Source organism: Vanacampus margaritifer, chromosome 8 (assembly GCF_051991255.1).
Source record: "Vanacampus margaritifer isolate UIUO_Vmar chromosome 8, RoL_Vmar_1.0, whole genome shotgun sequence".
NCBI classification, from domain to species: Eukaryota; Metazoa; Chordata; class Actinopteri; order Syngnathiformes; family Syngnathidae; genus Vanacampus; species Vanacampus margaritifer.
In genome coordinates this window covers 5,983,278-6,008,850 of record NC_135439.1, presented here as the reverse complement: position 1 = coordinate 6,008,850, position 25,573 = coordinate 5,983,278, and the positions used below count along the sequence as shown (strand labels likewise).

Sequence of the window (25,573 nt, the reverse complement as noted above, 5' to 3'; positions counted from 1 at the left end):
ACTCTTGTTAGCAAAAGTGGGAAAAAATGTTAAACTAATAGAAATATGTCTGATGTCTATAGCCAATGACAATGGCAGTGAATAAGTTAAATAACAATAAATAGAGGTTGTTCCTGCTATGCACGTGTTGGCCTCTTAGAGGCAGTGTAGAGCCGTACATGCATAGAGTATACACTTAATGGAATAAGAAGAGTAGATAAAGGACGTTAAAGTGGAGCTCTTTTATGTCATTTAACTTTATTTTAAAGAATGTGTGCCTTTGAGCATTGTAACATTACCTGTGTTCCTATGGCAATTGCGTGTGAATATTTTTTGAAGGAATATCACTCCCCGAGCTTGATGCTAATTTCCTGTTAGCATGCCAATGTGATTTTACATTGACTACATCGTTAACAGCAGCGATGTTTTAAAACGAAGCATGTCTTATATTGAAATATGCAAAAATGTGTAAGTATATCTGTTGTGTGTTTCATTTTGCAGTCAACTCCAACTGGGGTGTCATTAAACACTTTAAAAACACACACAGGGACGGCAGAGTCCCATAATGTTGTACGCTTGCTACACAAAAGGCATGCTGCATTCGGGGAACTTTGAAAACGTTGGAACTTGCATGCACACCTCACCATTCGGCAAATGAATAGTGTTTCTTTGATTATAATGTTTTTAAAGATAAAGGGAAGTCAAAATCAATTCATTGCCCAGCACTATTTTAAATAAATTTGTGCTAGAGAGACTATAACGTTTATTTTATATAGTTTTACCCTCCCACACGTTCAATACATTGAGACATGTAAAAAAATAAAACAAAATTGAAGCATATAGCAAAATAGTGATTCTCTTAGTCTCGGTGGTACTTTGAAAGCTAAGTTTATTTTTGGTGGTATGCAAAATACTCTACTGCGTCTGTATACGTGCATGTGCCTTTAAGAGAAAGAAGAAGGGGAAGGAGATGCGGAAAACTTTAATTGCCTGTTGGAAAAAGTTGTGGTCACAATACAGTATGTCCACGACTTTGCCAAGTCTATTATAGTTTTCAAAATAATGATAGACTCTTTCATTAGGTGGCAGAAGTTTCAACTAACCTGCATATTCACCCGTTTCCATTCATACAACATAATTATAGCGTCCTCTTCAATTAAAAAGGCCCAGATTTCACACTGATGAAGCTAATTGTGAATAAATTGAGATGAGATCATTATTATTTCATACAGTCATACTTTTTGTGGCAAATTTGTTTGGTGGTTTGCCGTGAGATGTTCTAAATGTTAAAAAAAAAAAAAAAAAAAAAAAAGTAGGAGAGATGCTGTCTAGGCAGATGGGCGACGAAAAATTCATGTTAAGGAGGTGGGAAGGCTCCCACTTAAATGGTTTGTGGTACCACTAGAGAACTATTGACGCCATGCTGGATTGCAGCTTTGTGAAGCGGACTCTTTGTGAGCCAGGCAGGCATCAAATCTCCCCGCCGCTGCTGGCTAAAGAAGCGGCAAGGGAAGGTCGAAGCCCAGCGCAGTCACCCTAACGCCGCAGCATCAGAGGCTAAGCAGGCGTGAATTGATATTAAATCAAATACCCAAAAATACAAAAAGGACTTTGCAAGAAAGTGGCGCTCATTATTATTCGTTTGAAATCAGTTAAAGCTTTTTCTCAAACACCCCCCCCTGGAGGCACAAGGGGGTTCAAAATCCATTTGCGGGAAGTGTAGCATGACAGCAAACTGGTCTCCCTGGAGACGGAGGATATGACAACAGGGAAGGTGGATCTGCTACATACGTACTTGCGTGCGCGTGTTTGCGGGGGTATTTGAGTGTTTACAAATTTGAGAGTCATCGGTGCATGTGAGGATCCGAAACAGATACAGACAAATAAATACACAAACCTCTGCAACAGTGTGTGTGTGTGTGTGTGTGTGTGTGTGTGTGTGTTATTTTTTAGATTTTGAGAGAAGATCTGCGGCTTTAAAGGTCAGCAAAAGTATGCTATGTTCAAGTTCAACAGAGAGGCTCTTAAATAATACGGCAGAAGCCAAGAAAATGGCAACCCGTCCCACTGCGCGAGGATCGCGTGTGTGCATACAAGTACATTTGTGTCCTCTTTTTTTGTTTTTCTTTCATTTTACATCGTCTCTGTGATGCTGATCGCATTAAGCAAGGGTACACACATACCGATATTTCGCTCTTTCATGATCATCAGATGTTTTCTAACAGATTATCCGGAGCAATAATCCTGGTGTGAGGCGGATGAAGAGTGTTTTTTAAATATATTATTATTTTTATTTATTATTTTATTTTTTTTTAGGTCACGTTTGGTTGGAAAACAGTCCAACACTACGATCAATACGTTATGATCAGAAATCCTTATGATACTAAAAGACGATGATCTGCATTAAGTTGGGAAATCAGATCTAACATCTTTGTATTTTCCGGCAGTCTGCAAGCCCTGTGGCACACTTCTGCCTCCACAGGTGAGGTTTGGTACTGCATATAGAGTTGAGAGCAAGAGTAAGAAAACACTTGACAATTTTTTCCCTCGTCTTATGTGGGATCTCCCATTTGATAGATCGGTTGAGATGTTACAAATCTGTATGTGTGTACCCCGGCTTTACGTTTAACCGGAGAGAATGTAACGGGAAGATACACCCGTAACGGCACGATATACTGTACACATGTTGCCCGAAAAAGAAACCGGAAGAGAAGGGAAGGTGGTCCAGGGAAAAGAGAGGTCGTGTCCTACTTTACCGTCACTCCGTCTTGCCACTCGTGATCCTTCTGAAGCTGCTCTGCCTCATTGGCCAGTTTCTGGAAGGAAACACAAAATCAGCAGTGAGTGTCACAAGTCAACAGGGCTTTGATTGGTTATTATAAGCGTGTCCAGTCCGAGGCACAGTCAGTTAAACCTCCTCGTTTGTGTCCCAGGATGGGCAGCAATAATGTCCCTGGGTCAATTTGACTCCAGGCATGTTTAATCACCCAAATGTGTCAGTAATGGGAATAAAAATCCTGCCAACCACTGCTTATATTATTAATTCAGTTATTAACCATTGCCAAGAACCACTTTCTTTTTTTGGGATGTTGCTTATACTAGCCTACAGTGAACCCCTGCAAAAGCAAATAGCTCTGAGTAATGGAGGCTCACTCAATTTTAGTGGAAAACTGGGGATCGGTTTAAAAAAATAAAAATAATGCAAATAGGCAAATTCATGAATGACGAACCGCAAATTAGGGAAATGCAAAAATTAATATTATTTTTTATTTTATTTTTAAATTTTTTCTTTAGAGCTCAGTATTGTTCATTCTGTAATTTTACTGATTTGACATGTCATCATCATTGCTCTCTTTTTATTGTATTTTTAAAAAAAAAAATTATTTTGTATGTGGGTGAGTATGTGCATGTGTGTGTGCGTGCGTGAGTGTGTACTCATTAAACCTATTAAAAATCCCATACCGTTTACCTAAACTGAATACTTCGAAATCCAGAAATGCAGAAATGATTAATTCCTTTCTGTTTTATCATAGTCATTTCCACCATAATTCATTGAAAAATTGTTAGAATTATATTGTTTCTTTATTGTTAAACAAATTTTCCAGTAGTGGGCGTGTCAATAACCACATTTGCTAACTGCTGGCTCGCCAGTCTGTCATTCTTTCGTGCTGGCCCAGTCCGTCAGTCTTCGTCCTTCAATTAACTCTCGAATTAGCTTTTTTGGTTCGTGACGGTTCGGGTCACGGCTGAATATCTTCCATCGACGCTTAATCCATCAGCGTTTCAAAGTTTCCGTCAGTCTTCAGTCCGTCAGCGAAACAGGAGCTCGCCAGTGACGGACTGGTGATGAGACGGTGTCACCTCTGCAATTTTCCTTCTTCTAGAAATGTTCAATCAAATGCGTCTCTATCTCCCTTTCGCAGAGGTATCGCTACCTACGGCCCCTAGGGGGTGATCTTGAGCCTGGTGGCCAAAGCTGACGAACTTAAACAAAAAACAAAACAACAAATCACAATGAAAGTGTGGAATAAAGCAAAGAAAGAAACCTAAGAGTATAAACATCTGTTAAGAGAGCTTTTGGAGTATAAAAGTGATGATCTGTCTTTATTCGCAGTAAAAAACGGATGAATCAATACTTAAAAGCACCTCTTCTTACAAATGTCCTCTTCGTACTTTCAGGGATGTGATTTGACCAAAGTGAAATTATCTGAAAATTTAGCCGGGGGTCTGGGGGCCGCTGGTGGGGGGACAAGGGGGACGTAGCCCCCCGGAGCTCATGGGTTTTCCGTGTTTTTAAGTACTTTCAATGCACTCACATGACAAAGAAATAGACAAAACAACAGCATAAATTTTCAATGTATATTGAACTATCCCATATAAAATGGCAGTTTTAGTCAACTCAAAATCAGTCACATTCAAAAACATTGGACTGTCTTTGCTTTTAAAAACTATCACTGAGAATATCATCATATCTAACTAATGTGATTACTAAGTTAACACATAAATAATGTTGAAGAGTTCAAATTTCATGAACAAATAATTGTATCATGACCAAATGAAAAGTAACTCATATTAGAGCATACCACAAATGTCTTTGTTATAGCAGAAGATGTTATCTGTCGGAGTCATGTGCATACACAATGAACTACAAAAAAAAAAAAAGATAAAAAAAGAGATAAAAAAAGCGGAATTCCGCGAATTAGCGGAAAAATCACATCCCTGTACTTTTCTGTACTGCGATTTAATTTGTCTTTCAAAATCACCTGAGCGAGCCTTTAACTAAAGATTGCATTCTTCTCCTAATGGGAACATCGTGGAGTGAATCAACAAAACGAGGATCTAATTAGTGCATTGAAATTATTAACCCGGGAGCCTATAAGCAAAAACTGTGAGTGTGCGTACACGTGCTTGTAAAGAGGCTCATTGATGTTAACGAGGCAACCACAATGAAACATTACATTGTTCAATATGAGGAAAATGCAAACTAGTTCCTTGTTCGTAACCTCACACGAAACTGTTGTGAATCGAGGACACCCTGTGCAATATTCCTCAACTTGAGGTAACCTTGAAATAACGACGGTATATTTACGACAAAGCCTCCATCCTTTCTTTTAGCAACCCCTGTCAAGATCTGCGATCGAGCTTCCCTTTCATCTTTTTTTCGATTCTGCCTTTTTCAACAGCGACAATCTCTTATCGGCACTCTTGTCTATTACCCGAAAAATACCCCCTCCCCCAATCGCCCAATTCGGCCATTATTCCTCTAGGACCCCTGTCTTATCCCCGGCATTTTAATGCAGTCTGGCTGCTCCCAAACAGCCATGCGTCTTCGGCGTCGGCTCAGATGGATGGGCAAGACAAACAGCCAATGAATCAGAGTGAGAGATGCGGGAAGGAGTTGTCTGAGCCCCGCTGGTGGCAGGAACCCAAGCAGCTTAGACGACCGGATGAGCGTGGTTAGATCAGCACCAATAGAAAAGCTCCCAACGCCGGCCCACACAACACTCGCCACCAGGAGAGCTGACCTCACAACTTAAGTGCCTGATTGTTATACCGCCGTCGTCCGTCTACGACGTATGACGGCGCGATTTGTCAGCGAGCCTTGCGGCAAGGTCAAGGAACATAAACACGATGGTAATGGATGGCGATGTCCGTCCGCAAGGTCTACGCACAACGTATGCGAGCTGCAGCCCGCAGTCAAACGCATTTCCTTGATTGATGGTCGCCGACATTCATTTCATTCAGGTCATATTCAGAAACAGAGCAAAATTTGCATGAAAAATATGCACTCAAAAATAATGATAGCTAGCTAGCCACCGATTGGCAGAAAATTGGAATGGAACCAACCACTTTCTCATTTGAGGTCATCTATTAGTTCATCATTTCCCAACGTACAAATGTCACAAAAGTATACAGTGAACTCTTGATTATTTGGGATTCAGCATTCACATGAATTCACTTAAGAAACTGTCTTGGAGTGAGCAGGGATCCACTGTGCAGTGGTACCTTGACTTACAAGCTTACATCTAGTGGCGGCATATTTGAAGAATGCTCAATTCTTGGTTTGCCACACAAACCAAATAACAGTGAATGTGGGGGTAACTTTCTTAACGACGACCCCCCGTACCTGTTTGCCACAAAAGCATAGAACTGCTAATGTGGAGTAAGCATTTTTGACTGGCGAGTATGTTTTAGCGTATTTACGATTTATGTTTGAGCGTACTTGCAAATACGTGCAAACATATTCCCGAGTACATTCAAACGTACTTGTAGGCTAAATGCTACAAACATAGCACATTTTCTCACTATTTTCCACAGAGTATACAATTGTAATTGCAAGTTGGGCATGCGCAAGTGAAACAAAAACACTTTTTTTTTGGGCCCATATTATACCAATACGTTCGAAAATGAAGGAAAAACACTTTTTACAACATTTATGATTTATTATTATGTCTGCAGTCATTTCTTTTGGCATTATGGGAAATTATGCAATGTTTGTAGCATTTAGCGTACAAGTACGTTCGAACGTACTCACGTATTTTATTACGTTCAAGACATACTCGCGAGTACGTTCCAACGTACTGTACCTGTTGGCTAAATGCTACAAACATAGCATATTTTCCCATATTTGCCATGGGGTATTACTTGCATATGTTTGTAGCATTTCAAACATACTTGTAGGCTAAATGCTACAAACATAGCATATGCTACAAACTAAATGCTACAAACATAGCATATTTTCTCAATATTCCACAGAGTATACAATTGTAATTGCAAGTTGGGCATGCGCAAGTGAAACAAAAACACTTTTTGGGCCCATATTATACCAATACGTTCGAAAATGAAGGAAAAACACTTTTTACAACATTTATGATTTATTATTATGTCTGCAGTCATTTCTTTTGGCATTATGGGAAATTATGCAATGTTTGTAGCATTTAGCGTACAAGTACGTTCGAACGTACTCACGTATATTAGTACGTTCAAGACATACTCGCGAGTACGTTCCAACGTACTGTACCTGTTGGCTAAATGCTACAAACATAGCATATTTTCCCATATTTGCCATGGGGTATTACTTGCATACGTTTGTAGCATTTATAGCCTACAAGTTTGTAAAATACGTTCAAATGTATTTACGAGTACGTTTGAACACTTGCCATTAAAAAATATTTACCCCATATTGGCAGTTCCATGTTTCCATATACCGCAGCCCGTTGATGCAACAAGACATTTAAACCTGAACTAATGGGACCCTCTTGTTCGGAGCTAAATCCAATATGCCTGCTTTGCTTAAAAAATGACATCACGACTATAAAACGTAACATCATTAATAAAACGATCATTGATTGACAGAACAATGGCATTTTGACAAAGTTCTTAACGGCCAATATATCCATTTGTTGCGCCTGCGCCGGAAGTAATGACCCCCCCCCCCTCCAAAAAAAAATCCAAAGATGTGTGTTGACGTCTCTGCTGTCATAAAAATCCCGCCGGTGAAAGGTTGAGTTGCCTCGCTGTGAAATCACAGAGCGGGAAGATGAAGGTGAAGCTCAGCATGAGGCGATTAGAATCTTTAATATTCATTACGGTTGTGTTTTCTGTGGTCCGGAGGGGAGAGGTTCGTTCACTCAAAGTCTTTCTCGGGGAATGACAGCCCACCAGGGACAGGTGGCGTCATGCAGCGCTAAGCGTCGACTTGACACCGGACCACCTGCGTGATTGCGGCGGTCCGTGAGGCCCTTCCATTGAAGCGTTAGCTTATAAAGAGCACTCCACGCCGCACACTGCCGCCCGCGTTATCCAGACGGACACTCTGGCAAAACAGCCGAGAGGGCACTTGAGGGAACGCCGCGCGGTCTGTACGTGATTGCGGCCTTGAATGCGGCCACTCGACGCGTTCCAAATGACCCGTTTGGCTTTTGTTGCTGGACCGACGGGCGCGTCGGGGCCGAAGAAACTGCGAAATGACTCTGCTGAGGCCGCTCGTAATGATGTGTTGAGGGAAGGGCACGGCTAACATGTTCGCTGCTGATTGGCTGATGTGATCCGTCCCAATCAAAGGAGTGAGCCCGGGGACTCTTGAGCACATATTATCCATGCAGTATACAAATTATTATGGTTGTAGGCTACTATTAAGGCTGTTGTAGAAAAGACTGTTACATCAGTCCATGTTGACGGAACTCTAGGACAGTAATTCGCTTTCACTATTCACAAATGTATGTATTCTTTCAAGCTATTCTCATCTACATGCTCAAAAATTGACCTGATGGTTGTAGTGCTTTTTGTGAACAAAATGGCACCAAAAGCCCCGTCGGTTACAACTAGCTTGGAATGATATTAAACTGTTTTGGGAATCATAGTTTGTGGTAAAACTTTGAATATAAACGATTAAAAATATTTTGGGAGTGTCATTAACTCATTCACTCCCAGCCATTTTCACTGAAGCAACCCTGTTTGCTCCTGGCTGTTTTACTGGATTTTGCAAGGCCCACAGAATATTGTGTTCTATTTCTATAAAAACATGGAACATACCAAAAGAAAGATTAAGAGTCTCTTCTTTCATCAGGAAAAAAAAAGTATATTTCTATCTGTTTCCATTTTGCAGTGGGGAAAAGAGCCTTTTTGCAAGATGGCCCTGGTTGATCTCTCATACTAAACTGCCACCTGCCGGCCGTTTTTGTAATAACTATCATTGCTTTAAGCGTTCTCTTCAGTTGAGAGGCTGCAACAAAGCCTTCTTCTCTAGCATAACCCAACCCCATAAAAAAAACTCTGATTACTGTATAATAAAACTTGTAATTGTTTTTTAAAAAGTCCAGAGGTTCTAGATCATTTGGGCTACAACATTCAGGAACCTACGGAAAAATAGAGCCGCAGTAGAAATGTTTTAATCCCAATTTAAGACCTATTTTTTTTTTTTATAGCTTAGCATTCAGTTAAACCACACTTAAGCCTGTTTTACTACCGCTTCTCCTCTCTCTTGCCCCCTCCTCTCCTGCTAGATGGCGACGAGTGAATCTGATGCTGTTGCTCTTCGGATTTCGCATCCACCGACCGGTGGGCCGCTTCCCACATCACATTGTGCCGTCTTAGTTCTTTGTAATGTTATTGTTACATATTTGTCCGTGCTTCAATATTTCACAGCGAGATTGATAAGCACTTGAAATGGCACACTGTCAAATCTTTAATGGCACTTTTTCCATCTTCATTTATGGCAGGAAATAATGCAACGTCTTATATGAGTGCACTTGTTCCGCATAAGTGGGCTTTGTGCGGGTCATTTTTAGTAATGGCACATTTTATTATTTCTGTCTCTCAAATGGCGCTCTATAACAAAGACAACTATGGAGCCACAAAAAGCTTGATTTCATTGTGCTGTTACTGTTTAAGACGGCATCGTTTCTAAAGAGACTGTCTTAGATTTATTTTTTATCAATAGATTAACTATCGGGTATGTCTGGGTGTTGAATGAGGAGCATGACTTAAAAGCTGCCAACATATCTGAAAAGGCGTCAGGATGGCCAACGTCTGCAAATGAATTGTACATCCGTAACGACAAACTTCATACAAGTGGATGGCAAATGTGATGTGATTTGTTCTGGATGAAATGATGTTGCAGATATCCGAAAGGACAATTAGGGATAGCAATTACGTGAATAGGTCCTGACTGATTAATTGGACGGCTGTTTTAATCAGTTGATATTAGCCTCTTTTTTTTTTTAAACATTAACACTCGTACTGTCACAGATAACGCATTAACTAATTAATTAATCACAAAAAAATATCGCATTAATCATGTATTAATGCAGATTAATCACACTATTAATTTTGACCATAGATGATCCCCTTTAGCTTGACAGCGGATTAAAGGTAGCACAGGTTGTGTTTGAGCAATAAAAATAACTACATACATTAAAGTAAAGCATTTAATAAATGTTTGCATATGACATTCAGAAAATGTGTTCATGTCAAACTACTGGGGTCACTTTTTTTTAATGCAAGTAATTAACTGATTAAAAAAAGAGGAGGATGAGCGTGTGCAGTGGCAATATTTTTTTTTTTTAAGACGTCTTGATAACATGTCGAAAAAATTAACACATAACCGGAGCTCTTTAAATTTGGTGGGCAAAAACTGTTGATAAAAAGTCTTTTTAATGAAGTGATTAATCGGGATAAATCAAAATTCTAAAATGTGATTAATCTGATTGAAAAAAATAAATCTTTGACAGCTCTATTTACAATACATGACAAAGACAATGAATGACTTACAAACATTTGCCCCCGCCCCCCCGCCCCCAATTTTTTTTTTTATAAAAAATAAAATAACCCCCTCATAATTGGTCAATTTTTGCCTATTTGTGTCTGTTAAACAAATACTAAAGGACAATTTTTTTTTTAAAAAATTATTGATTATATATTAGGAATGGCTGAATATCGATACCAAGTATCGGTAATGCCCCCCCAAAAAACGGTATCGAACATCCCTTTTATATATCGTTTGAATAAGTGGCAATTGTTGTTTTTGACCAGGCGAAATTAAATTAGAGATCTCTCTTCGGTCTAGCTGTAGCTGCTAAATGTTAAGACGGTACCGTCTGAAATCAAGGACACCCGCGTAACATATTTAAGTCATCGCAGTTTAAACACTTGCACATCAAGCAGGGCTGTTCCTCTGGTACCATGGCGAGAAGCTGCCACCTTACATGCTGACGCACTAAGCCAGTTGGAATAATTAGCTGTCAGGTCTGCGCTGAAAGTGCAGCAGACACGATACATATCAGGCCAGTTTTGCTTCCGTGATATTTGAGGAGACGCAAGGGCATCATCAGCGGGCATTAATACGTGCGCCAGGGCCGATGACAAACGCGTGCTGTATTCAAATGTCAGCGCGGTGTCGCGGCCCGGGGGTGTCGGCCGGGCTCAGTGCGGTTTAGCGCCGTGCAGCGCTCGGTGGCTCCATGAGGGGGCAGCAGACTGAGTCGCGGCAGCCGGCGGAGTCTGTCGGAGTGAGAGCGGTCGGCTCTAAGCTCTTCATTCTGTCTCCTCCACTCGGCTGGGATTAAGGCCAATCATAGAAATCACTGAGTCAGAACCGTTCCTCAATAACAGATGGAGGGACTTTCCACTTCAGAATTTTAAAACCCTCACAGACTAACTCACTTTGGCGTCGCACCCTCGCTACCTCCCTCTTCCCCTTACGACGCCCCTGCATCCATACCTTTCGTTTCTTCCCTCTCTCTGTCCTCTTTATCTCTCCCCCTGGCTGGGCGCTTTTATCCTGCCATCATATGCCATTTCTTTCCATCAGTTTCACTTAACTGACCTCAAACTTTTCCCCGAACACATCCAACAACTGTCAAGGCAACTTCAAAAACGACTATAATTGACTTTAAATTGTGCGGATGTCAAATTTAGTGCACATTTTTGTATAATTTCAATCAGCGCAACGGCGGCCAAAAACTCAAGTTCACATTTAGGTCAGTGCTGAGAAGTAATGAAGCACAAATATTCTCTTACTCTCTTCAGTATTGACTTTTCTGGCTACTTTTTACTTACACTCCCTAACACTTTTCTCACTGAATCATATAGGCCACGGATAGGCAACAAATGCTAACCAAACCAACATTAAGTACAAGAATTTATTTTGTGCAAATAAACTCACTCAAAATTTTTATATTATTCAGGTAATATGTTTGTCCTGGATATTATTCCAAATCCACCCCCAAAAATATTAGGACTACTCACATTGTGGTATAGAGCAGTAGAAGATATTACAACTTAGTCAGTCGACGCATATTCGAAGTTTGCCAACCCGTGCATTTACATATTTTTTCCCAATATTTTTTTTATTTGGGGGATTTTTTTTGGGGGGAGGGGGGTCTTTTTTTTTAATTTTTTTTTATTTTTTAAATAATTAAATTAATTAATCATTTGCATGCATTTTTTTTTTTTTACAGGAACGTATCTATTTTTTAATTTATAAATGTTTGACCATTGAGAATGTTTAAACAAGAGAGAAATGTGAGAAAATGTAAATGCCTCGATTAGAAAAAATTGTGTGTTGAGGGTGAGGGGTTTTAGAGCCTTTAAACATTTATAAGAAATGTCAAACATAAAGCTAACTTTGCGGATTTCATTTATTGCGGGTATTTTTATTTTTTTACCTAACCCTCATTTTTACTTTTGTACTTCATAATCTTTACTTAGTTTATTCTTTTCAACTTGTCAAATCAGTTTGTTTTCTCGTATAAGCACAAGTATCTACACTTGTACTAAAGTGCACACTTGCCACCTTTGCAGGTCACGAGCAAATACTGTATGTCAACAGCGTTGAAGTCCATAATGAGGAGCAATAATGATGCTTAATTCCCGGTCCCTGCTCGCTAGACAGGCAGCCGGGTATTGTCGTGGTATTAGCCAACTGTGTGCGTTGGATGGGTGGGAGACCCCAGCTTTGTTCTGCTCTCCAAAGCCCGCCTGTGGCAGGCCCGTTAGTGGGGGCCGGCGAGTCTGCCGCCATTGTAGCATGTGCCGAGATAATCCCTTTGTTTCGCCACGTAATCTTCCTCTTCCACCGCGGAAATGTTAGCACACTTCTTCTACGTTCCCCGAAAAGGGTCCCCGCAAACCGTGCTCGGCTGTTTCCACGGAGACCAGATCAGGATGATGCAAAACCCTCGTCAACCCACCAGACGGGGAGAATTTACCGTCTTTTCAGCAGAACAAAAATCCAGCGGCAAGCTTTTCTTCACGCCACACTTTCCCACAAAACTCCGTATTGCTACAGGAGATTGCCAGCATTGTGATCAGGCTTCAACTCAACCAAACAGGCAGCTGTAATTACTTTTCAACAATATCGTCTCTCCGAAGACACCAAGCTTCGATACAAAAGGCTTGGAAAATAATCACCCCCGATCATTAGCCCCTTCAGTGCAGTCTGCTTTAGTGTTTATTATGAGGATTAATCAAATTGCTGAAGTGCACCTGCATCTCATCAATTAAAATGCCTTAAAAATGTGAAATAACATAATTCCACCCATTAAAATATCTGTTCAAAAGGAAACAAAATAAATCAATTCAATCTAATAATATTCTCATGTCATGCTCATTCTGTAAATAAGAAACCAAAAAAATCAATACTTCACACAATCAAAATTGAGGATCATTATTTGCGTACAGGCAAAATTATTGATACAGCAAGTTATATTTTAACCACAAATATATATCCATGAAAAATAGAATGGATATTCACTTGGGAGTACTTCATTCTCAAAAAAACAACAAAAATAATGGATTAAAATGTTGGCCTTGACATATAGTGCTCAGTGATAGACAAGCAATCAAGCGGATGTCAAAAGCGAGCGTAATCACGACTTAAGTAAGGCTAATTTTCCATTATGTCTTAAAATTGTTGAATTACATGGTTGACGATAAAATTATGAATTTGGAAAATGTTGGCTTACCTGGAATAAAACATGTTCTTTTTTTCTGTTTTAAATTAGCAACAATATTTTTCCATTATGTCTTAAAATTTTTAAATTACATGGTTGACAATAAAAGGATGAATTTGGAAAATGTTGGCTTACCTGGAATAAAGCATGTTCTCTTTTTCTCGGTTCTAAATTAGCAACAATATTTTTCCATTATGTCTTAAAATTCTTAAATTACATGGTTGACGATAAAAGGATGAATTTGGAAAATGTTGGCTTACCTGGAATAAAGCATGTTCTCTTTTTTTTCGGTTCTAAATTAGCAACAATATTTTTCCATTATGTCTTAAAATTTTTAAATGACATGGTTGACGATAAAAGGATGAATTTGGAAAATGTTGGCTTACCAGGAATCAAGCATGTTCTCTTTTTTTCGGTTCTAAATTAGCAACAATATTTTTCCATTATGTCTTAAAATTCTTAAATTACATGGTTGACGATAAAAGGATGAATTTGGAAAATGTTGGCTTACCTGGAATAAAGCATGTTCTCTTTTTTTTCGGTTCTAAATTAGCAACAATATTTTTCCATTATGTCTTAAAATTTTTAAATGACATGGTTGACGATAAAAGGATGAATTTGGAAAATGTTGGCTTACCTGGAATAAAACATGTTCTTTTTTTCTGTTTTAAATTAGCAACAATATTTTTCCATTATGTCTTAAAATTTTTAAATTACATGGTTGACAATAAAAGGATGAATTTGGAAAATGTTGGCTTACCTGGAATAAAGCATGTTCTCTTTTTCTCGGTTCTAAATTAGCAACAATATTTTTCCATTATGTCTTAAAATTCTTAAATTACATGGTTGACGATAAAAGGATGAATTTGGAAAATGTTGGCTTACCTGGAATAAAGCATGTTCTCTTTTTTTTCGGTTCTAAATTAGCAACAATATTTTTCCATTATGTCTTAAAATTCTTAAATTACATGGTTGACGATAAAAGGATGAATTTGGAAAATGTTGGCTTACCTGGAATAAAGCATGTTCTCTTTTTTTTCGGTTCTAAATTAGCAACAATATTTTTCCATTATGTCTTAAAATTTTTAAATTACATGGTTGACGATAAAAGGATGAATTTAGAAAATGTTGGCTTACTTGGAATAAAGCACTTTCACATTTTTTCTGTTTTAAAATAGCAGTTCTAAAGACTGCAAAGACAAAACAACTGTACCAACAAAAATGTGTTTCGATTATATTATGTTTGATTCAAAAATGTTGCTGCCATCAATATAATTTAACATCAATGAAAGCTACTACCATAATGAAAACAAATTGTTCAGTGGAAGTATCACTGACTGTCAGACTCATCTAAATAGGGTGAAATTTGTTGTCTGCGTTTGACCCATCCCCTGATTTATAGTCTTTGGTATGACCTGGCCGGGGATTAAACCTACAAACTCCAAGTCTCAGTGTGGACACACCACTAGGTCATTGATCTGGTTGGAAACCAGAACTCCTATCAGTGAGGCAAATGTACTAACCACTAGTCCACAACGCAGATTAACAACAATTTGAGAAGAAAAAAAAAAAGGTTCGCCCAAGGCAAGAGCAGACAGAGCCGTAAGCATCCGAATGTGCATCTGCGCACGGTCCAGCAGGGGGCGTCGGGTGAGGATGAGGCGCCTGGCGTCTGGTTGAGTTCACTGTCAGTATTTGACAGATCATCATAAACATGCCCAAACGGCTGCCCGCTCGCTCCCCAAAGTTATTAGCATCGGCCAGACATCAGAGCGAGTGAGCCAGCGAGACGCAGAGCGCCCAAGGGTGCCCTTTTCCTAAAAATAACAATACCGTTGGAGATGTTAGCGTCCCTTGGGCGTCCCCGTGAGGCTTCAACCTTGGAGGCGACCCACAAGGAGGAAATTGCATAGCGGCGGTGTTGAATTTGCAAGAGGTGCAAATGAATCAGGTGGAGAGAAGCACATGACCGCTCCGTTAGCCGGCGCATCTGCTAACAGGTTGCTTGAGTGACCTGACCATTTTTTTTCACTGAATGGGGGTTGGGGGGGGTGGGGGTGGATTGGAGCCAAAGCGGCATCAAGATGCAGGGCATATGTCTCCTTGATCAGAGGTGACAGTGATACGCATTCAGACGCACGCGCGCACAAAACCAAACGAGATGAAAGTTGACGCATGTCCTCTATTTATTGGCCCCACAGTTCAATTATCTGCTATTTGTGTAACAAAAAGTCTGATTATGCAGATTATTCTGCATGAATAAAACAATGGCAGGGGCTAAAAGTCCTTGACAAGGAAGTCACAAAAAGACTGTTGCTTTCTGCCAGGGTTCGGGTTAAAGTATAAATGTATATTATATATCTATAACGTATCCCTTTTAAGAAGTAATAACCTCCTGCAGGCCGACCAACGTCTCGGGCTCCTAATGTTCAAGCAGACTAGAGAATAAATAAGGAATTTACGATACTTTGTTTACTGGAGCTCGGCTGGCTCTCTTGATTCGATTAACTCATTCAAACCAAAGAACGTATACATACGTTTTTTAAAATACTTTCACACTCCCAAAAACGTATTTATATGTTGTTGTTTTTTAATGCTAGAGCATACAGAAGGCTTTGATACAGCTTATGACATGAATAGATCGCTTAAAGCAATGGTAGCTATTACAAAAAATGGCCAGCAGGTGGCAGCAGAGTATAAAAGATCAGTCAGGGCCATGTTGCAACAAGCTCTTTTTGCCAGCGTTTTCAACAGTTTTGTGAATAATGAGGAAACTTAGCTATATTGTAATGCTAATTTCTGCAAAACGGAAACAGATATAAATAAACTTTTTTCTAATCTAGAGTCTAATCTTTCTTTTGGTAGGTTTCATGTTTTATAGCAATAGAACACAATATTCTGTGGGCCTTGCAAAATCAGTCAAAATCCACGAGTTGGAGTCTAGCAAAAATAGACGGTAAAAAGTGTGGTATAAGTTAGAAAATGGTGCCATCAATTAAACCATACAATTGTAATGTTCTGCTAACAAACACGCAAGCATGCCTACCACAGAAGCAGAATTTGTGTTTGTTTTTCCAAATCCAAATAGTATCCGTGCCCTGTTGACTCTTTCGTCATGGATGTCAGAGTTTTATGATGAAGGGAACAAAACATTTACCATGACGGCGACTTTGTCAAGGCCGGCGCCAGTTCCATTTTTTACTGAAATAAATGTACGGCAGACGCTGCCCGGAAGGGAGTCGCGCTGTCGAAAGACATATGGCACATTATTGCTGTCATTCTACAGGACCGAGTGTGCTGTTTATAGCCAGGGTGCCGCGTTTATGGCCCCCTTTAAATCCTGCCTACCTCTCCATATTCTTTCTATTGGAGCATCTTGGCCTGCTTCTGTCTCTTTGCTCCAAGTAGCTCCATGACCCCCGCACAGCTATCATACCCCCCCCGCCCGCCGCCGACCCGTGGGTGCCACAGCCACCCCTGTCATATCTGTCATAGGCGTTCAGTTGCTGGTCTTGCTCTGGGCTTCAAATTTAATTTGCTTTCAATCTGCTGTAATTGCTTTGAGAGACATCCGCGTCCACATGTGTTTCCCTCCCTTACGTCTACTTGAGGGCAAAACGGTGAGCGTAGTGGTTGGCAGGTCTTGCCTCGCAGTCAAAAATTCTGGGTTCTGGGAGTGTGTATGTTTTCTCCAGAATACTCTGGTTTCCTCCCACGCTCCCAAAACATGGATGTTCAGTTGCGGAGGGAGGGGGGGGGCGCAGCAATGAATTTTGACAGTCCGTCATTCGTTATTCGTCAACAAAACTGGCGTCGAATCATTGACGGACCTTCCGTCAATATTGAGGGAATGCCCACCTTTGTTCAGTTTGTTGAAGACTAAGTTGTCCGTAAATGTGAACGTGAGTGTGCGCGTTTGTAGGCTAAGCGTCCAATCAAAATGTTTGTAATTACCTAGCTCTTTGACTGCCAGACGTTTTCAGAAAAGGGATGCCGTGGGTGCCAGCCGATTTAAGCATTTTTGACTGATCTTTCAAGGTCCACAGAAAATTATGTGTTTGGACTATGGAAACACACATACTACCAAATGAAAGATTGCACTCTCATCTTTCATCAGCAAAAAAAAGTTTGTTTCTACCTTATTCCGTTTTTCAGTAATCAACAATAGAAAATGGTTAGTTTCACCTCTGTTTTGAAAAAAACGTCTTTTAACGTCTTTGGCACTCATCCATAGGATTTTACTAAACATTATTTAACGTTTTTGGCAGTCAAAGAGCTAGAGATGTCACAAGATGGCAGCAAAGCGTTAGACTAAATGAAACTCCTCCTCTCAATTCAACGTGGTAAGATGCCCAAAATGGCACCAAAGCGGTGTTTTTTTTTGTTTGTTTGTTTTATAGCAGACATGGCTACGTCCTGATCACAAAAGACAGCCTAGAGGCGAGTTGTTTCATCCATTAGCTGAGGATACGAACGCCCCAAAAATGCACGCGTAGAGCGTATGGAATATAACCTACTGCAAAATCTGAATATGAATACATGAACTGCTTAACCTTTGTTAAAGGGGAAGTCAACGTTACACATTTCTTGACAATAATATATTAAATATGACCTCACTAGTGCAAACATGACATTCTGATTCATATTACATTTGTGGAATATGAGTTATGTAGCAAAATGCATCCATTTTCATCCATCTCCGTGAAAATGACATCACATTTGCTCAAGGGCTCAGGCAACCACTAATCACAAGCTCACCTGTTTTCTGAAGCTGAGCTGTGATTGGTTGTTACCTGAGCAACTGTGATGTCATTGTCACTCGACAGCAAGTGTTAAAATGGCCGCCTTCTGATATTGATAAAAACTGGCTGGATTTTGCAGCTTAACTTATATTCACTAACGCAATATTAACCAAAATACCATATTTAGACTAGTGGGGCTGCATAGAACATATTATTGTCAAGATGTTGACTTCCCTTTTAAAAAGCTGACTTTACCGTACCATAGAAAGTTTTCCCAAACTTGTGATTGGGACCCAAAATGATTAGATGAAGTTGGTGATAGCCACAGTAGAGTAAAAAGGAAAAAAAAAAAAGCACATTTATTTTCCGAGAGCTTTGATTAATGTTTTTTTGTGTGATAAATGCATGTCTGCTGTGCTATATGTTCCATGCATACAGATCAGCTCAGTTTCCACTTCTTCACCAGATATCCTTTTTTTTCATTATTCCAGTCCGAGAAATGACAGGATTAGTTGTGGCGGTTTTTAAACATGTGATTGTTATCGTCCTCTCCTGGGTGAACAATTAATCCCTCTCACTTGCCTTTCGTCTTATCAACCCTCCAACTCCCCCCATTCGGGCTTCCGCTGGCCTCCATTCCTACCCCCCCCCCCCCCCTTTCACGGCCTCCCCTTCCCAGAGGACATCTTTATTCACAGAAACGGAGCTAAGTGTCCTGGTATTTATACACCAGCAAGTTCCTCGCCGGGGAATATGAAATCATATCGTGATGTGTTCTGTGTAAGCGCTCTTACATGTTTACATTTCACAATTCATGCGGTATCTGGGAAAGACTCCAACTCAGTCATGACCCTTGTGAGAAGAGGCGGTACTAAAAAAGGGATAGATGGATGGGTCGTGATTTCATTTTTTGGAGTGTACAAACAATAAAGAAGATGCTTTAATGGTTAGAACATAATATCAATCCGACCAAAAAGCTTTGGCTTCAGACTGTTCCGATGACTGCTTTTACCATTTTTTTACTACTTTTGTAGGCTGCTTTTCCATTTGATGTCTGTATTTGGACACCCGCTTCCGGCACAGCACGGCTTGTCCCCGCTTAAACGCAGAGATAGAGAGCGAAATTGTCGTGTTCCGGGATGAACTTGATTGAATTACAAAAATAAAAAAAATGGGCTGGCAGCGAGCACCATTTCAAGGCAGGGTTGTAAAATAGTGTGCTTAACACCACGGGCGGTGATATATCATACTATTGGAAGAAAGCGATGTGGAGGATTTATGCTGACCATACAATTGTAATACTGCTAACGAGAGCTTGGAGCCCAGGGCTTATAAGGCCGTGGTTTTAAATCAGACTCATGAGGCTGGAAGTATTCACAAAATCTAACGATTCATGCAGAGGAGTACTCTGATTAAGACGGTACTCAGCATATTGAGGTTACGGATGGCGTACGATCAGCTAGTTTGCAAGAATACATCATCACACGCCAAGTAGGAAAGCTGAGCTACGATGGTTTTGACCATTTTTCATTGAATTGTTTTAAATGTATGGCCGAGGTGTATTTTTCTCACACATATTTACTGTAATTATAATATTATATGTGGGTTAAGAAAGGTTATGATCGCAACTTAACTGATGACTAGTGGGCGTTTACCAATAATCGGGCTGATTATTGGCCTTATTTCAATTAGAAATGTCAAGAATTTCATGTAATTTTAAGAAAAAATGCTATATTGGGATATTTACAGTAAGTCTTTCTTTAAAAATTGTCATTGTTTTTTGGGAGAAATTGTATGTGTTTGTGCTTGGTATCGGTGTCGGTGACTACTCGTACTGGTATTCGTCTGGAAGAAAAGTGGAATCGAAAATTCCTACTTTAAACCATAAATATACCACAAACTATGACCCCAAAACAGTTTGATATAACTTCATTTTACAACACTACCTTTGAAAATAGACGTCTTACAGATGATGTGATTTAAAAAAAAAAAAAATGCAGTGCAAGTGTGCGTAATGTCCACTTCACAATATACAAAAATAAATTGATGAGACATCTGTCGTTTGTTTATCTGAGTTTTTCAATACCCGCTCAGTGGATAGAAAATGGACTCAAGTACCCAAGCAAAACCTAAGAACAGTTGTGGTCTATCACTCCCACTTACTTCCTTGACACCAATTACTACTTTCCTATGAGCCAGGGCTTTGGTGCCGTTTTTTTTGCCATTTTAGGGAGCTACAAAATTAAGCTCCAAATCCAGAGACATTAAAGTAAGTCAGTGAGTTTTTTAGTGAATAGCTGAGGAAAGGTTAAAAAAAAAAAAAAAAAAAAACGCAAATAGGCTGGGGTAACGAATTACAGCCCTGAATATTAATAACTGTAACTATGACATAGAAAGGGAAATGGAAAACATTCACAAAACAATAAAAAAGTGATAGATAAGAGGATGTAAAAAGCCAAACTGGGTGACGACGTCCGAGCGCGACAGAGGGCGAGGTAGGCAGGCGAGCGACAAAAAAGTGTAACCTTGGCAGAGAGCATCTTCTGACAAGCATCTGCCTCCTATAATAATTTGGAAATAATCTCCATCCACAAAGGCCCAGCAGTCTGGCAGAGTAAATGCTCTGTGCCTGATCGATGGCTGCGATTCGGCCAGCTGCCGCTCGCCGCGTGCGCGGGCCCCGGCATCGATCTTGCGCCTTCCCTCGCTCTCTCTCTCTCTCTCTCTCTCTCTCTCCGTCTCGCGCAGGAAGAAGAGGAGGGAAAACGTCGGGAGGAAGTCAACCTCGGGCATATAAAACGCTTTAAAGGCGGGGTCGCATGCGTGACATGGCTAAAATTGATCCGAGCTGCGATGTCATTTGCGGATGTGCATCAGGCAGCAACATACTCCAGCGCAAGTGCTTTAACAGCGTTAACTGCCAATGTGCAATCACCCGGGGCGATTAATTGACTTCTAAATTGTCGACCATTAACACTAACACTTGGTTCAGCTTTAGGTAATCGTTTTCATATCGCTGTAGAAGTTTCATGAATGTAACCGTTTTGGAGATAATGACAAAAACATATTTATTTCCATTTTACTTGACTACCTAAAAATTGGTAAATTGTTGACCATTTTTTACAGGGCATTCCCTTGGATTCTAACAATATTATACAGAAAAGACGGCTTCTTTAAAAGTGAGCTTTTTTTTTTTTTTCATTTCAAAGGAGGCAAGGAAGAATAAATAGAGACAAACATGAAGAGAAATACCGCCGCTACTACAGACGAGGTCTTTCAAGGTCAGTATTTAACAGTCTCTTTACTGTCTCACTAAAGCGCAAACCACCCACCGCCCCCGAACCCAACGCCGCCTAGAGGCAAGCTCCTATCTACCGCCCCTCTTTCCTCTTCCATCATGCACCTTTTTCCCTGTCACTCATTCCGCAGCCCGTGGCCCGTGGTCATCATGGCTGACAGCTGCCGTAGGTCTTCAAACACAAGCTAAATTAAACGGGTGATTACCAAGCAAACAGGCCTCCTTGCCATCTAGTCGCCAGCCATCTGTCATTCGGGGGGGGGGGGGGTAGAGCCAAGGTAAGCGGGCATTGAACCGTGTCTTCTCTCGTTCCGCTAATTCATTGGCCTGTAAGGAAAAAAACTCCTGCCAATCACGAAAAGCGTTTGGCCATTATGTTATGAGAGTCTGACAGAGTTATGACGGGCTGTCAAAGCTCATGACAGTGGGGAGGAAAAGAGGGATGAGGAGGAAAAAGGTGCGAAAAAAAAACGAGGTCAAGAAGGCAAAGCTGGTTATCTCTCGATCATCAAACATCAACGCATGCCAACACACAACTCACGGTTGATGCACCAAATACACTTCATTTGACCGTCTTTAAAATTTTGAATACATGTCTAGCTCGGTGCTTCTCAATTCTTTTTTGTCACGCCCCCCCAGGAAAAATTAAATATTCTTCCCAACCCTCCGCCGCAACTCTAAATAGTATAATTTATCTTTAAAATTGTCAAAAGTACACCTCGGCATTGGAGCTAATACTCACTGTGCACACTCTTGTCATTGAGCACGCCACTGCCACCTACTGTTGTGCATGTGCAGTTACACTTTACCCTCGCAATATGTTGCTCTGGGTCGCACCTACCCAGGGATGAGGAGTAGATTGAAACTCCGAAACTTTCCCCCTCATAACTATCAACAATGATTTGAAACATAAATATAAATTTTTAACACTAAATATATAAATCTCTACAGGTATGTACATTATCAAATGATCACTTCTAGGACACTTCATGGGAAATCGCAATGTCCCATCACTGATGAGCTACTTTCACCATTTTGGTGATCCTTGCTCTAGACCAGGGGTCTGCAACCTGCGGCTCTGAAGCCACATGTGGCTCGTTGTTGATCTCTAAAATTTTTTAGTAGAGATTAATATTTTTTACACATTCATTTATTTATTTTTTTTTAGATAAAATATTATTTGAATAAATTAATGATTCCGATTTTTTTTAATGAATAATTAAATATTCATAAAATGTCAAGAGTCCAAATTTTTCAGTTGTCAGAAATGACCATAAAATGTCCATGAAATTGCCAAAAATGTCAGAGAATTGAATGAAAAAGGTAGAAAAGAAAAAAAATGTCCATAAAAAAGAAGAAATCCCCCAAATTACCATAAAATGTAGACAAAATAGCCAGAAAAAAAGTAAGAAACGTTTGTTTGTTTTTTAAAGAATATTTAAAACTATAAATGCCCAAAAACAAAAGGAGAAATCCTGAAAATGACCATTAACTGTCCACAAAAATTGTCAAAAAATGTCTAAAAAATTTCTAAAAATATATGAAAAACGAAGTAAAAATTATGGGTGGGGCGGGGGTGGGGGGGTCTAATAACGGAAGACGAAAGGTAGAAACAAATTAATGTCTTCATCACAATCTTCAAATGTTTTACGGCTCCAGACTGATTTTTTTGTTATTTATTTGGCCTAAAAGGGCTCTTTTGACAGGAATGGCTCCTGACCCCTGCTCTAGACAATAACATTTACTACAAAATCCCGTTTGCTTGTGCCCATTTTGAATAGACTGAGACCAGGCAAGCAACGCGCGAAATGATTTTTCTGTGCGTATGGCATGCATACAACCGAGTATTTTTCTGGAACATCGTCACCCTTTCAATGAAAATACTTAATCTAGCAGATAGTGGAATGCTCCTTGTGGGGACACACACACACACAAACCCAGTATTTTTCCGCCAGCACAAAATACAGGTCCACACCACAACTGATATGGGACAAAGCAACAAGGCGAGACAGACTCCTAAACAGATTCCACGCGGGGCGCAAACACAACAGAGGGGAAGTGACAGCGCGGTGCAAACCAATGGAAAGAAATGGAAGGGGGGAGAAAATAATTCAATCTGCAGCCTCCTCCTTCAATCAGCCAGTTAAGGGGGAAGAGAAGGCGGACGCATGCGATGCCTTTCCTCCCTATAGGCAGGGCGAGGGTGGCAGGCTTCCTGATAAGCGGCGGCAGAGGAAGATTAACTGCTTGCTCTGTCGGAGGAGGAAAATAAAAGCAAGGCGCCGACCTCTTATTCCCTCGGCCTCCCTGCGTCAGTGTCCTCCGTCTGTACATTAGCATGATGAGAATGTTTAAACGGCGGCCGCTTTGACACCGGCTCAGAATCACAGCGCTATGCACCAAAGCAACATGACCTCTAAATCCTTTCGCATCCCCTCAAAGCTTCCACTGAAGCTTTTTGTATCCCGACACCCGTGGGTGGCTGCGAGCCTTGGAAGACTACACAGTTGCTGAAACGCAAGTGTCACAACTTCCCCTGGTGAAAAGAATTGACTTTTTCAACAAAACTAGACTCCCATAGAGCTCGGGTGGTGGGGGAAAAAAATTGGTGCGAAAGTCTGCTTAAGTGTTTCTGTCACAGTTTGCTCCTCACACGTTCATCTATTCGGCAATTTTTGTGAGTTGTGTGCCTTAAGATAGGAGTTCACTTCATTGCATGACCAGATCTCTAATCACTTTTGAAATGAATGTAAATGCCATTAATCTTTTGCAGCCCCCCCGCCCCCCCCAAAAAAAACAAGAAAAATATTTTGTAATAAGAAAGTAGCACACTATACTGTAAACACATACAACAAGTGATGTTTACTTGAAAAAGCCTAGTAAAGGTGGATGCACTCAGAAATTTAAAGTCAATTTGACAAGTTTAACTACAATTTCTGATGTGAAAAAATTTTACTACATTTTTTTCAAGTAAATATCAATCCCCATTTTTTCAGTGTACAATGACATATGTAAATCGAAACAAAAAAACAAAAAAAACAAATGTAAATCGTCATCTCACAATATGCATCACAAATCATTCTACTTTATAAAATAAACTGACTGCAGTCACTTTCTGTCGGCGTAAAAAGCAGGATTACATCATTTTCATCAACAAAAATAGCCTGTGCTGAATGAAGTACTTCCTGTTTTTTTGTTCTCCCATTTGCAAGCTAAATAAGTGTGCTGCCGTCTTGTGGCTGCCAGTGGGATTACACCCACTATAACGAGTGTTAGGCAAAATAGTTATGACGTGTACAAAAACAAAACAAAAACGGAACAATGTGATGGGAAACCTGCAACCGACGATGGTGGTTACTGTACCTGTACGTTTGTTTTGTTTTTGTTTTTAAATAGATGCCATTTGCTTGATCTAGTTAAAAATGCCTGTCACTTCCATCCGTCCCTTTTATGCATTATTTGTTTATTATTATTATTGTTTGTTTAGAAAATAACGATGCAAACTCTTTTTGTGGAGATTACATGATTAATTGATGGGCTAATCATTCATCCATCCATTATCTGAAAAATATTTAATAGCTGCAGGTCTAATGTGCGTTTACACTGCCCTCACATTGGCAGATATCTGATGTAGCTTTTATCAACATTTTGCAAGTATCCAATTCCATGTGGGGGTTTTTTTCTATTTATGTATCCCAATTTTGTCCGTTGAGAGCAAAACTATCCAAACTGTGTCAATTGAACCATGGTTTAAATCCACCCTGACAGGTTCAAGTAATAGAGTCAATTTCAATGTCATTATTTTCAGTATTCAAGGACCTTTCACCATTTACAAAACTTATTCATACAGTAAACTTTTTTTCTTTTTCCTATTTCACAGGGCGACTATCATTTCTACACCCTGCGACTTTCTGGAAGTTGAACCCCGACTTTTATGTTCTCTCCGAGTACTGTCTTGCCTTTGGCCTTCTCCATTTCAGCTCGATGATTCCGTCAGGCATCCCCCGCCAGTCATTTTCTCGCCGCGAAACCGAAAACCCCCGTATGGGTGAGAAATGTACGTTTTAGGCGGCTCGGCAAGACTCGGCTACATAAAAGGC

General features: G+C 40.1%; 1 protein-coding gene across 5 annotated transcripts in view; it reads right to left on the bottom strand.

The window, feature by feature from the left end:
- The window catches only part of cacna2d2a (calcium channel, voltage-dependent, alpha 2/delta subunit 2a), a 204,682-nt gene that overhangs the window by 79,658 nt on the left and 99,451 nt on the right, over positions 1-25,573 (bottom strand). For all 5 annotated transcript variants that reach the window (XM_077574047.1, XM_077574051.1, XM_077574046.1 and 2 more), the window contains one exon: positions 2,736-2,795. In XM_077574047.1, the coding sequence (XP_077430173.1) occupies positions 2,736-2,795 (60 nt within the window). The remainder of the gene's footprint in view (positions 1-2,735; positions 2,796-25,573) is intronic.